Below are 15,985 nucleotides of genomic sequence, written 5' to 3' on the forward strand. Positions count from 1 at the left end.
GCATGAGTGCTTCATAAATCAAAGAAGAAGAGAAGAAAAAGAAAAAAAATACTAATGTTTGTGTTTCATCCATGTAAAAATTCCCTGCTAATATAAGGTGTTAAGTAAAAATGATATTTTTATGTTCATAAATGAGTGGATACTTCTTTTTAGTTAAAAAACCCCCCAAATAATTAGTAATGTAAGCAATTTAAAGAGGTGGCAAACTGAATTTTAAGGTCTTTTGCAGCAGCATTCACCTATTCTGTAAATGTATTTTATTTACTCAACATTTATGTTCTGTTAATCCACTATGTGACAAGTCTAGTATATAAGCATACAGTATTTAAAAATATTAATACTTTAACACAAATATTCACTTTATATGTTATATATTAAATATAATTAATAATTAATATAATTATTTAAAACAACAAAAAGCTTATTAAAAAATAAATTCTCTTTTTTTTTAAGTCTAGGTAAGTGTTTTGAAATCAGTTGCAGTAGTGGTGAATTTCTTGACCTACATGGCAGCTGGCTACAATAATGGTTTAAATTTTTGCCTTACAAGTCAGATAACCCCAGTCTGATGCTGGGAGGAGACGCAGATCCCTCTGTGGCTGCGTCACGAAGGGCATCGTAAAAAAATTCCCAACGTAAACACCTGCTGTGGCGATCCCTTATTAATAGGGGAGCAGTCAAAAGTGGCCTTTATATTTAGTTATTCTTTCCTATTATGAAAATACTTTAATACAATTTTCAGAATGTTTAATAAGAATAAAATTCAAGGTACCGTCGCTGAGTAGCCACATTTTTTCTCCTTTAAAAGATCAAAAGAAATTCTGCTCGATAAATTGTCTTAAAATATAGGCCACTGCTTTGAAGGTGTTTACCTTCAAATCATGAAGGTGATAACTAATCTTAACTGTAGCTGTCAGTCTTCTTTGACATATTAAAATATTTGACTAACAGATATCACCGCTGAACTTTTCTAGGTTACCTACATAAAGAACAATTTTTGCATTGCAAGTTTTCTGAAATGCATGTTTAAATATGCAAACGAGGTAGTAAGCATCCCATCATGCGTGTCTGCACAATTCTTGGTATGAAAGAAAAAACCTTAACAAGATGCATTTTTCCTTTAATTTTATTGAACACAAAATTTCCGGCAGAATGTAAGGTCAGGATGTTTTTTCCTTCTTTTTTTTTTTTGCCTCAGTTAGTATTCAGTATTTACAATTGCGACAGTGGGCAGACAGACAGAAGAGTGGTAGCCTACAGATTTTTTGACCTGCAGCATAGAGCTGATGTTTACACACACAAAAAAAAGCATAAGAAAAAAAAAAAGAATAGGGAGCTCTGGATCAAAGAGAGTGACCAGTGTTGGCAGTGGAAGCTGAAGGCTCCTGTCTGACTGAATAGGAAGAAGTTTGGGGTTAGACATTTGTGTGCAGGGGATTTATTCTATTCTCTGTGAGATAGAGAACCTTGAAAGGATGCTTTTCATCTTTCTGAAAACCTGAAAAACTCCTTGAGTAGAACTAGATGTCTTTATTCTGACTGAATCAAGTGGTGGAGTCAAAGGAAAAATCCAAGGCTGCTTCTGTGTCGTTCTTGTATTTTTGAGGTTTTGAACAAAGGCCTGCGGCTCACCCGATGTGACTTCACAAATGAATTTTAGGAGGTGTGACTGGAGTGGAAAAAGTTTTCATGTACAATACTTTCACAGGGGAAACAGTGAGGTTTGGTCATGAGACCGCACCCTTTTAAAAAACTTACATTTCAGAGCTGTGCAAGGAAATCACGTTTCTTTTGAAGCAAAATTGCGCAAACAGGACAAAGTTACACAACACAAGATCAATGCAATTCATTAAGCCATAAATAGTTTTTACATAGCAAAAGTGATTACGTAATAGTATCCTTCTAATATATGTTGCATGCTTGCTTTAGACAAATGTGTTTCAAATATTATAGAGAATGTGAGACCTGAGCGTCAATGTGCCTTGTACTCCAATGTCAGTGTTTTCGAAACATCTTTGTAATATGGTGCAAGTTTTCAAGGATTGCAGCTCTTACAATTTTGGCCATGACTTGTATTAGTTATGACAGGAGGTTAATTATAAAGATCTACACCAAGTGTGTATTTATGCATTTGAAATTTCCATTTATTATGACAGAAGTGATGACCAAACATAAATACTGTATACAAGACCAAATTATAATAAACCAGAATTCTCCTTCAACAAGGACACTGTAAGCACTCATAATAACGCAATGATACAGCCATTTAAGACTTATATGAGACAACAAAGCTCGGCTTAATTAACAAATCAAATGCAGTAAATGAAAAAGCAAATCAGCAGGGAAATGGAGATGTGAAATGTTTAATGCAGACACTGAAAGAAACTGATCGCATGCCAACGTTTCCATATTTAAAGGCACTGTGTCGTTCCAGTTTGCTGCTGTCAGACTTCTGTACATCGGTGTTGCTAATTCTGTCGCATACTATCAGCTACATGTTTCACAAGCTATTTCAACTCTATGACAAAGGACACAATGGCTTCACACATTCAGTGTACTAGCTTGCAGCCTAAAGTAGGAGGAACACTGTACAAAAAAGGTCACACATAGTCTCATTACCTTTCAAATCCATAGCAGTGTGGGAAAAATGTTTTCGGTGAACTTCTAAACATATAATGAGATCTTTCATTTCCAAGGATACATTTAATTCCTGCTTAAAAGAGCCAAGTTCATTAAGATTTGATAAAAAGGTTAGAGTGTACATTCATTTCAAGTCACTAATCAAGTATTTTAATCACAACATTTGTCTTTAGAAATGCTTATGGTCTGTGACAGATTGGATATTTTTATTGGTCTAAAATCTGTGAATTTAGGAGTTTTCAGACCCACTGCTGCAGATGTATAAAATCAAGCACCTTGGCCACACAGTCTGGCTTTAGAAACATTTGTGAAAAAATGGGTCATTCTGAAGCGCTCACTCAGTTCCTACTGTAATAGGATGCCACCATTGCAACAAGTCAATTTGCGAAATTTCTTCCCTCCTAGATTTTCCACAATGAGCTGTAAGTGGTATTACAAAGTGGAAAGGTTTAGCAACCACAGCCACTCAGCCATGACTTGGCAGACCCTATAAAGTTATAGAGCGGGGCGGCTGAGTGCTGAGACGCATAGAGTGTAAATGCTGCCAATGCTCTGCTGACTCAATAACTGCAGAATTTAAAACCTCCTCTGGCATTAACACAAAATCTGTGCACCGGGAGCTTCATGGTATGGGTTTCTATGCACAAGCAGCTTATGTCTGTGTACTGTACATGCTCACAAATTTCTGTAATGATCAGAGAATAATTGATATTAGGTTTCCTAATAGAAAGAAGCAGTTACAATTATAGACTGGTTACATAAAAAGCTCAATATGATCACTTAGCCAACTCATCTACAAACTTTCAGACATTTTTAATAAAGATTCCAGCAACTAGACTTTGTTGGTAAGTGCAGTGGTAACACAAGCTCACACAGAGTGCAGCTGTGGTGCAAGTGTAAAAACAACAGCTGAGACGATTAGATGGTTAAATCACTGACAGGTAAGCGAATCTGAACAAGCTGAGCTTTTGAATCTCCCGGTGAGTGATGGAGGTTAGCCCAGTCAAGACAAATCGGTGTCAAATATTTAACAACCCTAAGCTAAAGTTCAAACAAACATCTCCTTTTAATCCAAACTGAACTGAACACATCTGGCCTCTGAGTCACATTTAAGCCCAAAGCTGTCACGTAAACAGCTGGTCAAGAATGCTTAAAGGAAACTTCTGTAAAAGGTGACTTTGTAGTGACAGCATGTGAGAGACAAGGAGGCAAAGGTATAGTCTCCCATTAATCTAAAAACGTTCATGGGTTTGTGTTCTGTTATATACTGATTCCTACCCCAAGGTAAACTCACAAGGACTAAAACTAATGGTTGGCTCTAGTCAAACAGTGAGACCAAAAATTATACACAGGAAGTTGCATTATTTTCAATGTAAGGTAGAGAGCAGACAGTGTAAAATATTAGTTGCAGATCTATCTATATAGCTTAATTTACCTAAAGTACTACCCAGAAGAAATAGTGGCCATAAGTCAGATTTCCATTATTTACATCCTGTAGCATCCCATTTCATTGGTCCCATTTATTTAATATATAATCAATGATCAATCCGTCTATTACATTTGGTCACATGTTAGCTTGCTTGAGCTGGTGAAGAGCGAAAACAGTATTAATAAATGACTGGTGGGTTTTAGGATACTGATGATATCGAGTATGCAACAGAGCTTTTCACCAAATTCAGCCAAAAATAAGGTAGTAATTCTTCTACGAAACAAGACTTCATCCAGCCTTGAAAGCTGGACTTTAAGAGATGTAATCACTGCAAAGGAACACATTTGTACTCTTCTGTATTCTTCACTGTCATCACTTAATTTAAACCCAACTTGTCTCCTGAAACTTAAGTTTATATACACTTAATAAGCAACTTAATAATTAGGTTGCACAAAGACATTCAGTCTAAATGTATGTGTCATCACCTTTTCTGTATTTTACCCCAAACGTGTTGATGCATGTAATTCAAATAATGCACTGTTTATAGACTTCCCCTTAACTCGGAGCAAATCTATAAAATAATTTGTAAGCATGCATTAGCTATGTGTCTTATAAAAAACATGATTGCTGTATATAAATGTAATTTTTAGGACGACAGGGTTGAAACCAATTAATAGTAGCACTTATAACATGATAAATTTTCTTTCATTTATCATGGCTTAGGCTACATCTGGACCAGAAACACACAGAGACAAAAAAAAAAAATAAGTCTGAATATGAACCAAATGACAGCAACACATACAGAAGTACAGTAAACTTGCAAAATCAGGCATGCTAATGTTCTAATCTCTAGCACTGGAAATAACACATGAAAAAAGCTAAATAGGCAGTTTATCTGCATATTATTCAAACACAAAAAATATCGACAAAAGAAAAAAAAAAGACCCATTTTTTCATAATGCATTACCACGATGATGACCATACTGCATAAAGAATAGTAGTATCGGTAATGTACATGACTTACATGTGTGTACATCATGAAGGCAGTAATCAGTGAAGTAAAGCTACAGTCCAACCATGTTTATCTACAGGAAAATAGTGTCGATTCTTCTCTGCTGATCAATTTAATATTAAGTCAAAGAAAGAAGGTGAATTACAAGAGATCTATTTTTTTCTGTGACAAATAAACAGGTAAACTTATGTAAAGGAACTAAGGCAAGTGCATGAGGTCTTTACATATTCCTGGTCAGAAGACACCGCAGAAAGAGAAAGAGACCAATGTTTTTCTTTTTTCTTATTTTTTTTCAGTTGCTTCTTGTTGGTTTTTCTAATGCAACGGGGTGGTGTGTGAAATTGCTTTGAGGTTTCAGTGACTGTGACCAACCCCTTTTAACCTTAAAACCCAACAACCCGAACCCCCCCAACCCTACGTGCCCTCTTCTTCCTGCTGCTCACGGGCAAGAAGATTACGCTTTACTTTCGTTGCCATTCATCTGAGGAGCCTCGTTGGGAACTGTCTTCACTTCAGCTGTGGCATTCTTCACCTCTGCCTCGCCTTTAGTGTTATCATCCTTCACAGTCTTACCACTACAGGCACAAACGTAAGAATGAGAGAGACACAGAGAAAGACAAAAAGAGGAGATTCTGTTAGCAGCAAATCACTAAGTCTCTCTTTCACAGCTAAACGGTCTGTTCTGAGCTGCCTTTTGTATCATTTTTCAAAGAGAGAAGGGAGGGGGAAATTGGGGGAAAACATGCAAGATGCTTTGAGGGAATTTGTTTTCCCTCCTGGAACTGAATGCATTTCACACATAATGGGATCAAGCTCACTATCCTAGCCAGACATCAAATAAGAGTACATGGATGTCACAGCTACTTTCAAGGAACAATGAATGCTGATGTGGAATGAGACAGGGCTGGTACAGTAGGCACAATGGATGAGGGAATGAAAGACTGAGGCATAACCTACAACACAAACTACAATTCACAAGAGGATTACATGCCATCTGGACTGAGCTGAGACACAATGGAAAGAGACTTTTGGGCCATACATCATTTAAGTTGAAAACTTTCTGGTGTTCTGGCTCGGATTTTTCTTTTTTAAGGGCATTGCTTTTATGTCTTCTGTATCGTGCTCCTAGTGTGCCTTAGAGAAATAAGGCAGGGACAGTGCGGTATATAAGATCTGTAAATATATCTAAACCTGGCCGCCTTCTTCGATGTCATCTTATAAATGTTTGGTGTCAACTCCTTTAAATATGGTGTAATTATTCATACAAACTGTAAAGCTCCACTAGCATCCCCCAGTGGCTGAACTGCTTACTACATTACACAATTAAGTTTTTGCTGAGCAGTCACTGAGAATGTACAAAAAGGTAAACATAGCCTCTATCCTCTTGGGCTAATAAATGCTGTCAGCAGGATGGGAGATTATGAAAAAAAAAGATGTTTGCAGACTTGACACTTTTCTCCCCCCAGTGTTCCAAGAAGGAAAACTTTTTTAATGTAATAATATAAATGCACATTGCAGGAATTTACATTTTATTTGTGTCCTGGGGGGATGACCAAAAACTTCAGGGAAATGTTCAGTTTAAATTCATGCTGCTGTTAGTTTTCGAGAGTTTTGGGGGATGGGAAACTTTCAAACTGCGAATGGTGCAGATGAGGCTGTTGGGTGCTTTGAGTTCTTTTGGCTCAGGTTCAACAGTCTTAAACTGCACGGGAATCTTTCTTTTAGCTATGTTTGCAATTCAATTTTTTAACTGAATTGCAACAGTTTATTAATTTTTTTCGGTCTGTTAGAAAAAAGTCAGCTGGACGTTGCTTTGAACCCTCTCTGGAGCTCTCTACACTGAGTCAGTGTCCGATTGAAGTTCGGTCCTGTTTTCTGTCTCTTTTTATCCCTGGGCATCTTTTTCACTGGGACAAGTTTTTATGATTCATTCAGTTGTTATATACAGATAATATACAGATAACTCCTGGAGAAATTTTTTTTTTTTTCTTGTTTTTGTTTGTGGAATCAAGACTTCTTTTCCCCCAAGAGGTTTATTATGTTGTAGAAGCCAGCACTGCATTGTGAAATCAATTTATAAAGTATTTTCCCCTTCCCGAGTTTTCATTTTCTTGCACAGTTCTCGCACTTACATGCTCATCAAAAACCTAAAACCAAAACATAATATTAGACAAAGACAACCCGAGTAAGTCCAGCATATAGTATTTTAATGATGCTTTCATGTGTTACCTTGTTTTATGTGAAAAATGTGATTTTGGCACTTTGTTAAATTCTGAATTAACTTTGATTAAATACATTTTTTGGAAAGCTGAGTTCAATTTCACTAGCTACACCCAGGAAAGATTACTGCCAGACCTGTTGAATCCAGCGTGTCTGTGTGACTGTGTCTTATAAAATAAGGTCGGCTAAAAAAAAATCTCAAAAAGCAACACCTCATGCCACAATCTAAAGAAACTCAAAAACAGCTGAGAAACAAAGTCATTGACATCTATCGGTTTGGAAAGGGTTAAAAAGCCATTTCTAAGGTTTTGGGACTCCAGAGAACCACAGTGAGAGCCATTGTCCACAATGGAGATAACATAACAGTGGAGAATCCCAGGACTGGCTGGACAACCAAAATAGGGTCACAAAAGAACCCAGAATAACATCTTGAAGAGTTAAGTTCAGTCTTCACGATTAAACAAATAAAGACATAAACTGGGCAAAAATGGCATCCATAGGAAAGTTCCAAGGTGAAAACCACTGCTGACCAAAAAGAACAAAAGAAGGAAAAACCCGCCAAACATCTTGATGATCCCTAAGGAATCAAAAGAACAGAGCAGCAATCAAACATGGTGGTGGTAGTGTGACGATCTGGAGCTGCTTTGTTGCTTCAGGACCTGGACCACTTGCTATAATTGATGCAACCATGAATTCTGCTCTCTACCATTAAATCCTGAAGGAGAATGTCTGGCCATCAAATAAGTTCGGGTTATTCAGCAGGACAATGATCCTAGACACACCAGCAAATCTACCTCTGAACGGCTCAAAAAACTCAAACTTTTGGATTAAAATCTGCACTTCGTGTTTACTTGGGTTATCTTTGTCCATCCATTCACTAGGGCTTATCCTTTTCAGGATACGCATGGGGGGCGCTGGAGCCTATCCCAGCTGTCATAGTGCGAGAGGTAGGGTACACCCTGAATGGGTCGCCAGTCTGTCGCAGGGCTAATACATAGACCGAGACAATCAATCGCACTCACATTCACCCCCCACCTACGGGCAATTTATTGTTTGCAATTAACCTAACCCCACTGACTGCATGTCTTTGGACTGTGGGAGGAAGCCAGAGTACCCGGGGAGAACCCACGCAAACACGGGGAGAACATGCAAACTCCGGGTCATCTTTGTCTAATATTGAAATGTATTTGATTTTAAATATATGACAAATATGCAAAAAAAAGAAGAAATCAAGAAGGGGGAAATACTTTTTCACTGCACTATACAGATTTGCATTGTGCAATTAAGTATATAAAAAATTTAAACAAAAATGTATTTTCTGCCATCTGTTTCCACATTTTTATTCTACTAATATTCCACACAGAGCAGCAGTCCAATGTTTGACATTAGCACTGTACTGTTGCTCATTCAAAATTCTGCCTATCCTATTAGAATGACCAATTAACCTAACAAGTACGTCTTTAGACTCTGGGAGGAAGCCGGAGTATCCAGAGAACCCACGTGGGGACGGGGACAACAGGCTTGACATGCCAGCTGGGGTAATTGAACCCAGGACCTTCCTGATAACAGGCGCCAATGCTAACCACTTAAACCCTCTCTTCTATAATCAACTTGCTTCAACTTTTGACCTTTACACGGTAGAATTCACATCTGTGAGTCATTTATGCAGTTACTCCAGTTTCAAGTTACTCTCAACTTCACTGAGAACCAAATTACTCATCATTGTGAGTCTAACTGTATTTCAAGCACGTGCAAGCTTCTAAAGAACTACACAGGGTATTAGTCAGTTTTTAAAATCATTCTTACATCATCACAAACTATTCACAAGTGCACAATTGCATTGGCTGTTGAGTCAAGGTCACATTAGACACATTATTAGATCAATGTTAAAGATACATTTAAAATCTAGGAATAATAATGAGTGTAAAACATCTATTAATAATGAATTCTTAAAGGTACATATTCTATAGTAAACGATCTGCTCTTATTTCGTCTCTTCTGTTAAAATAAGTCCAGAGAAGGGCTCTACCACTCAGATATCCAATAAACCCACAAGAAGTCTGACAAGACATTTTAGTGTTGGGATGCTGAAGAAGGATCACCACACAGATCAGTGGGAGAGCTGTGCTTCAGTCCTGTCAGAGTTATGAAGAAAAATCCCCCTGATGACAAGTTTGGTTTTATCAAGGTGATGTTGAGCTGACAAGAGCCCTGCTTCCAACTACCTCTCAACTCCCCATACTTCATCACTGACATCTTCCTCTGGCCATCCAAGTGAGTAAAGTATGAGATGAAGAAGGCAGAGAAAGAGGAGTGGCTGTCAGTAAGCCTCTGTAATTTATCTTCTGCAGCTTCCTCGCCATACTCAGACTGTCAGAAAAATCAGGAAAATCTGCAAACTCGTAGGGCCAAAACTCCAAATAATAACCTGTCATACCGCCACTGAAATGACAGCTTCTACAAGAATTAAGACAGAAAACAGAAGTGTCTGGGAGAAATTTGAGGGACTGACAGTTTTCTTTTGGCCTTCACCATCTATTATCTTATCACAATGAAGAGGACAGAGCACAGTAAAGCTGCTGCTTGGTGAATTTTTTAATTTATTTGAGCGATTTCAACTGAAAATTCTTCTGCTGAGTTCTCTACACAAACATTTCTTATGGCGCAGCAGGACTTGAACCCCAGCTATGACAAACTAAGCACCAATAACTGTATCACTTACAGTCTATTAATTGCACCTAGCTTAGGTTGTAGTCTCTGGCATTCACCTACTGCTGCTTGTTTTAAGATAGCAGCTTAAGAGGTCAATTAAAAACTACTTACGACTTACAAGGACTGACATGTGATTTATGATTTTAACACTGTAGGGATGAATTTGAAGCTTTTGATCATTTTTTTCTGTTGCTTATGATAAAACGAGCACCCAGGGCTCGATTTGGAGTCCCAAATATATTAACACAAAACTAAGGGAACAGTTAAATCCTGTTTTAAACTGAGTCTAGCACTCGTAAGATGGTACTTGTAAGTCTTTTTCACTCAAACTTGCATTTTGCTGTTTCACAAGTGGCTTTAGAGCAAAGACAACCTTTTAATTTAAAAATATAAATTTTTTAAAGCAATTTTAAATACTGTGATTTTACAGATTTTGCAATATGTTTACATCATCAGCTGATTTAATTTAAGTTGTGATCTTCTGTACACGAAAAAGAATTAGATGTAAGTGACAGCACTGATCTTGTGCGATTAATCCCATTTCACCCACGTTGAGTGCACAGCTTCTCAGCTTTTACGAAGAAGCCAAAAACCAGAACACTAAGTAGTGGGAAACTCATGTGCACGCAGCTTAAAGCAGGAAAGACGTGTGCCTACAACGTTCAGGTAAATTTAACCATCTAACCCATTTACCATCATCCAGCTATGAATGTTTCAAATACCTGCAATCGGCACCAATAAGAATAAAAGCCCGGGTTAATGAACTGATTAGAATGATTGCATATATTTTTTGCATATTAGGACACAGTGGGTATTGCTAGATGCCCCAGAAGGTGAACGAAATGCATCATTCTCTTACATTCTGCCCATGATGAGGAGGAATATGAGATGGCTTAGATGTATGATAGGAGAAGATTTGTCTCTACTAGGTGAATAAACAAACAGGTGGAGGAAGGTGGTGGATCTCGAATGATGACAGGCATGCTGGTAGCATGCTACACTGGTAGCATCCCAGTAGATCATTATCCTTGCTACCATTAAAGAAAAATTCCACTCTTGCATACTCCTAAATTTCATAATGTTCTTGAATAACGTGCAATATAGCGTTAAAAACAATGGGTACATGTTTTAAAAAAGACTTAGGTTTACTACTCATGCAATGTTTGAAAATTAGGGCCTGTTTACAGCCAAAGCTGTTTTCTTTCTTTAAATTGCATAATTATTTGAACAGTTTTTGTCTTTAAATTTAGGTGTGCTGCAACTGTTGCTGCTGGTAATGTTTTTAACCTCCGCCTCAACCGTTGCTACAGTTTCTAACACTGATACCAGGCAACAGCCCAGCATATTTTTAGGGAATAAAAAAACCCATCAAAACCTCCAGGAAGGGAGCACTGCTTAAAAGCACTGCTGAGTCATTTAGATTTACCTTTTTAAAAAAAGGTAAATCTAAATGGCTTTGGCTTTGGCCTCTAACATTTTATATTTATGACTGTGAATTATCATTAAATAAATAGCAATGGAAAGACCTTAGGAAAATATTGAGACCAGGAAATAAATTTAAACTAATTAACAAGTTTTAAGGAATCAAATCTTAATCTGTAAAGCTGCCTGCTATTTTCTGCAACATGCCTGATGAGTCCAAAACTGCTTGGGGAAGTCTGATACTACATAAGTGGAATTGTTCCTTTGAAATGGAAAACTTATGAGCTAAAGGGATGCTATCAGGCTCAAAGAGATACTTGGAAAAATACAGATATGGAGGTGCTCATACTCATTTTGGGCTGGTGTGGTCGAGACTGTGCACAGGGCATTAGGAACGTCCTTGGTCGGGCCGTCTACTTGTGAGTCCTTATTCTGGGTGCTGTCAGGGGCTTTGACTGAGTCCCGCTGACTCTGTGGCCCATCAGCATTAGCAGAGGGTGGGCTGACTAGCTCTGATACAAGGGGTGTTGGGTCGGAAGATGCGGCAACTTTAGGGGTGTCGCTCAGGTCAACCAGAGGTCCAACATCAGGTTGGGGGTTAGCTTTAAGCGAATTGGCTGTAGGGCTGTTTTTAGGGTGAGACTTGGCATGGGCCACTTGGGTTGGACTGGAGGTGTTGGTTGTTAGTGTGGTTCTCTCACTAGCAGGACTGCTTTGCGCCGTGCTAAAGCTCTCAGTAACTGAGTTAGCAGCTGTGGAGGACAGCAGATTTACCACCATCGGGGTGGTGTCTGCAGCAGCAGGCCTGTTTTGTGGGGAGAAGCAGGAAAAACAAGGTAGGAGAGGGAAAGATAGGGAGTTGGCACAGGGGAGGAAGCAGAGGGCAGAAAAGTGAGGGAATCAAGGACAACAAGGAAAATAAAAGAGGTAAAAGGAGAGTGCAGGTCGGGGGATAAACAAAGCAGATTAGGTTTCTATTGTGCTGCAGTAAAAAAAAAGAGACTACACAATCAAAATGTTAGCAACAAAATATTTGTAAGGGGAAAACATAAAACAATCCAACAATAAACTATAAAGGAAATGGAGGGAGTTTCAGGATTAAGATGCTCGGATGTCTTTCACAAGCAGTTTTCCCAGCAGAAGGCAGTGTTTGTTCTTGCTTTGAATGTGTCTGAATGATTTATGCACCTTGGCAAACTCACTCAGAAGGAGATTCGACAGCGCTCGGCTTTGAAATGAGACGACTGAAGTTTCAACAACAATGTACTGTGATAATTGTTAAGTTGGTTGCTGCGCTTGTTGCTGCTTGTTGCAAAAATAACATTGCAACATATCATTTGAATGGTTTTGAAATTGTGCCAAAAAAAAGGGAAGTCAAGCAAATGTATTACTTTCAATATAAAATGACAAAATCTGGAAAGTCTTAGTTAAGAGATGACCCAAAAATGCAGCGCCCTACAGCCTGCATCATGGTTCCATGGCCGTGCATATAGACCAGCACTTGCAGAATCATTTCTATCGAGTGTTCACTGTAGGCAGTTAAGTGTGGTGCATCATACATGGTCATACATATAGACAGTGGGACATTTTAGCCTTGCATAAAAAATGCTTATAGCAGTGTAAATTAACAGCACTGCTCTGTGATGTGTATAACTGTGCTTACAAGAGAACTGGGTCAATATTTGAATGACAGCTGGGCCGGACCAACATTTGTAAAATATTTCTGCTCAGAGCAAACCAATGATTTGCTTAATCTTTCTGTACTCTTGACACTCACTCAGGTTCTGTCAATGGCGTGGTCTCGTTGGGCTCGGTGGCACCTCCTCCTTCTTGGTTTGGAGTGTTTTCTTCCTCTGTTCTCACTTCGACAATAGGTTCCTTACACTCATCTTTGCTGTTATTCAAAGGAAATATTGTTACCAGGGTAATGAATTAAGTGCACTTAACTAGGTGTGTTATTTTTCTACCCTACAAAGAGAAAAATCTGGCAGTAACAATGTCAAATGAACAGGTTAATTTTAATGAGCTAAAACATACAAAATCCCAGGAATAGCACTTCAAGCCGTCAAACGCACTCACCCTATCATCCTCTTTGATCATCCTCCACCTGCATTGACCTGTAAGCTCTGATTGGTGGTTTTCCCTGAGGCCTTGTTGTTATCATCACACTGCTCTCTGATTGTGCTGAGCTGTGTGCATTGCTGGGACTGACCTGTTTAAACGCAGGGTGCTAAATAACGCTACAACTCTCATGATGCACTTTCACTAAATTTGTTTTGTGCGAGCTGTCAGAGCTGAAATATTTATTTGTTGGATTCGGAGCTGGCGAGATGACGGACATCTCGACGCATAGAACAAAATGTTTGATCAAACACAGGCGAACATGCAGTAACTGCATTTCAGCGCGATTAAATATTTATAGTTGGTGCTGAATAATTGAGGGAATTTCCCTAAGAATAAAATATAAAGATTTGCCTGCTTTCACTTTAGCTCAGCACCTTGGGAATTTTCTCTTTTGTCTCAAACTCTATGGCAAAGACTTAAAAACATGTTTTTAGTGTGTACTTACATACATCTACACAGGAATCAATGGAGTCTAATAAGCCCTCATACTAACAGCTCTTTTAATAACCTGGTCACAATATAAAACTATTATTTCAGAATCATATAAGTAAACAAAAGGAGATTTGGTTAAACAAGTAGTTTCAGTCTGCTTAGTTAGATTAAACCAATGTATTTTCATCCCAGTACATCAGATACTGCTGGCCTCACAGAAACACATTAGTGGTGCTTTAGGATGGGTGTTTAGTGCACTGGCCATGGCAATACTGGATAACGATCCAGTTGTTAAAGAGTGATAAAATCTACAAGTTTCTCAGCTCTGAGACATGTCCTGCTTTGTTTTCCTTCGTTATCACTCCATTATTGGTTTCTTTTGTAACTCACATTTTATTGTGCTTTCACCCGCTGATTCCATTGCAGTTTAATACTTGCTGGTTAAGGTTTAGGACCCAAAACTACTAAAACATAAAGTTATTTTGCTCCTTAATAAAATGAATCCTTCACCCTGAAAAAACAATAGTCCAGAGTTTTTTTTAAACAGGCATCCATGTGTGATTGGAACAGAGACTTTTCTTATCTTTGCTGTAACCAGGTGGATTTGGCACTGAAGCCAGTGGTTACCTTGTACACAGAAAATGCCAGTAATGTCCCCCAAAATAAAGTGAGCTGAATAAGCACATCTTTACTGGCTTTATTCTAAAGTTATATAAATCATAAGCACTGATTTGTATTCATGGTTCAAAAGCTAACTTCAAGCCCTTTAAGTATTTATTCTATTTTTTAGCTCTGCCTTCTTCTCAGTCAGCTCCTGAGAAATATGTTGATATTTGCTGCAAGTCCAACAGCTACACTCTAACTTAGGTTCTCTGATGATGGGCAGTAGGTTTATCAGAGGTATTTTTGAAAATGTGCTAATTCTCTGTAGGCACACCACAAATAATCTGTGTTCCAGTCAAAATATGACGCTTGCTTACGTGAATGCCGCCTTGCCCTCCTCGATGTCCTTGCTCTTTGCGCCTGGGCCAGCTTTCCCACAGAAGTTAATAGCAATACACATGAGGAGCCCGCACTTGTTGAGGAAATAGCAGGTGACATCCACGCCCACCAGCAGCAGGAAAAAGACAACAATAAGGATGCCTACGATGGCCCCGGTGCCCATGCCTGAGCCACCTTCCATGGCGTCTGAAGGGACAAAGACAGGGAGAGGGGATATACAAGCAAAACAGGCAGAAGAGGAGAAGAGGGTTTAAATATAGAGGAGAGGGGATGGGAAGGAAGTTAGAAAGAGAGAGGGAGAGAGAGATGATGAGGAATGCAATCAGGCTTTTAATACAGTGCTTCAGGTTTCAGTCAAAACCTCAGATGTGTGTCGCTCTTTTCAGAGAAAAGCTGAAAATGAACGGTGCAAGAGGGACCAACGTAATTTCTAACAACTTTATATTTATTCTTGACATCCCCAGTGGCCGAAACACTATGTTCAATTTCATACAGAATCACAGAAATTGCAAAGACAAAAACAAATCAAAACAAATACAAACAGACAAAACTATTGGTAGCCTTTCGAGGGCTTCTAGGCATATCCTTGTTCTTGTCACTAGGCGTTTCATAATAGGCTTGTAACACGTTTATAGACATTTGTCAACTGACTATTAATATTTGTGCCTGAGGTGTCAATATGGCACCATTAAATATAAACACTACATTGCATAAATATTTTACAATAAGAAAAAATGCCTCAAAAACTGCATGAGGGGCAAATAAATTGCAATGACAGTCTACTAGGACATATTACAACACAGGAAAACAATGTCGTAGGAGACTATTCTATGTGTACTCATAGTTTTAGCTATTCACATTTTTTTTTAAACACCCGCCCAATCATTTTACCAGTTTCAATCAAACTTTCTTTGGAAATGTGAAGGTTATGAAGGGTTACCTGAGCAGCATGTGTGAGCAGCCATCACATTTGTAATTCAGCTCTGAAGGCA

The 15,985-nt window shown here is 38.4% G+C and overlaps 1 protein-coding gene across 8 annotated transcripts in view; it reads right to left on the minus strand.

The window, feature by feature from the left end:
* Positions 1–1,110: 1,110 nt before the first annotated feature.
* ncam1a (neural cell adhesion molecule 1a) overlaps positions 1,111–15,985 on the minus strand; it is a 258,851-nt gene continuing 243,976 nt past the window's right edge. For 3 of the 8 annotated variants that reach the window (XM_039617944.1, XM_031747586.2, XM_031747585.2), the window contains 3 exons: positions 14,972–15,179; positions 13,213–13,329; positions 1,111–5,656 (listed from right to left, as the gene is read on the minus strand). In XM_039617944.1, the coding sequence (XP_039473878.1) occupies positions 5,536–5,656; positions 13,213–13,329; positions 14,972–15,179 (446 nt within the window). In that variant the 3' untranslated portion in view covers positions 1,111–5,535. Of the gene's footprint in view, positions 5,657–11,566; positions 12,241–13,212; positions 13,330–14,971; positions 15,180–15,985 lie in introns of those variants that run through there. The other 5 variants (XM_039617943.1, XM_039617939.1, XM_039617940.1 and 2 more) reach the window with 5 other exon arrangements.

This window comes from Oreochromis aureus, linkage group 10 (genome assembly GCF_013358895.1).
Source record: "Oreochromis aureus strain Israel breed Guangdong linkage group 10, ZZ_aureus, whole genome shotgun sequence".
Lineage (NCBI taxonomy): Eukaryota > Metazoa > Chordata > Actinopteri > Cichliformes > Cichlidae > Oreochromis > Oreochromis aureus.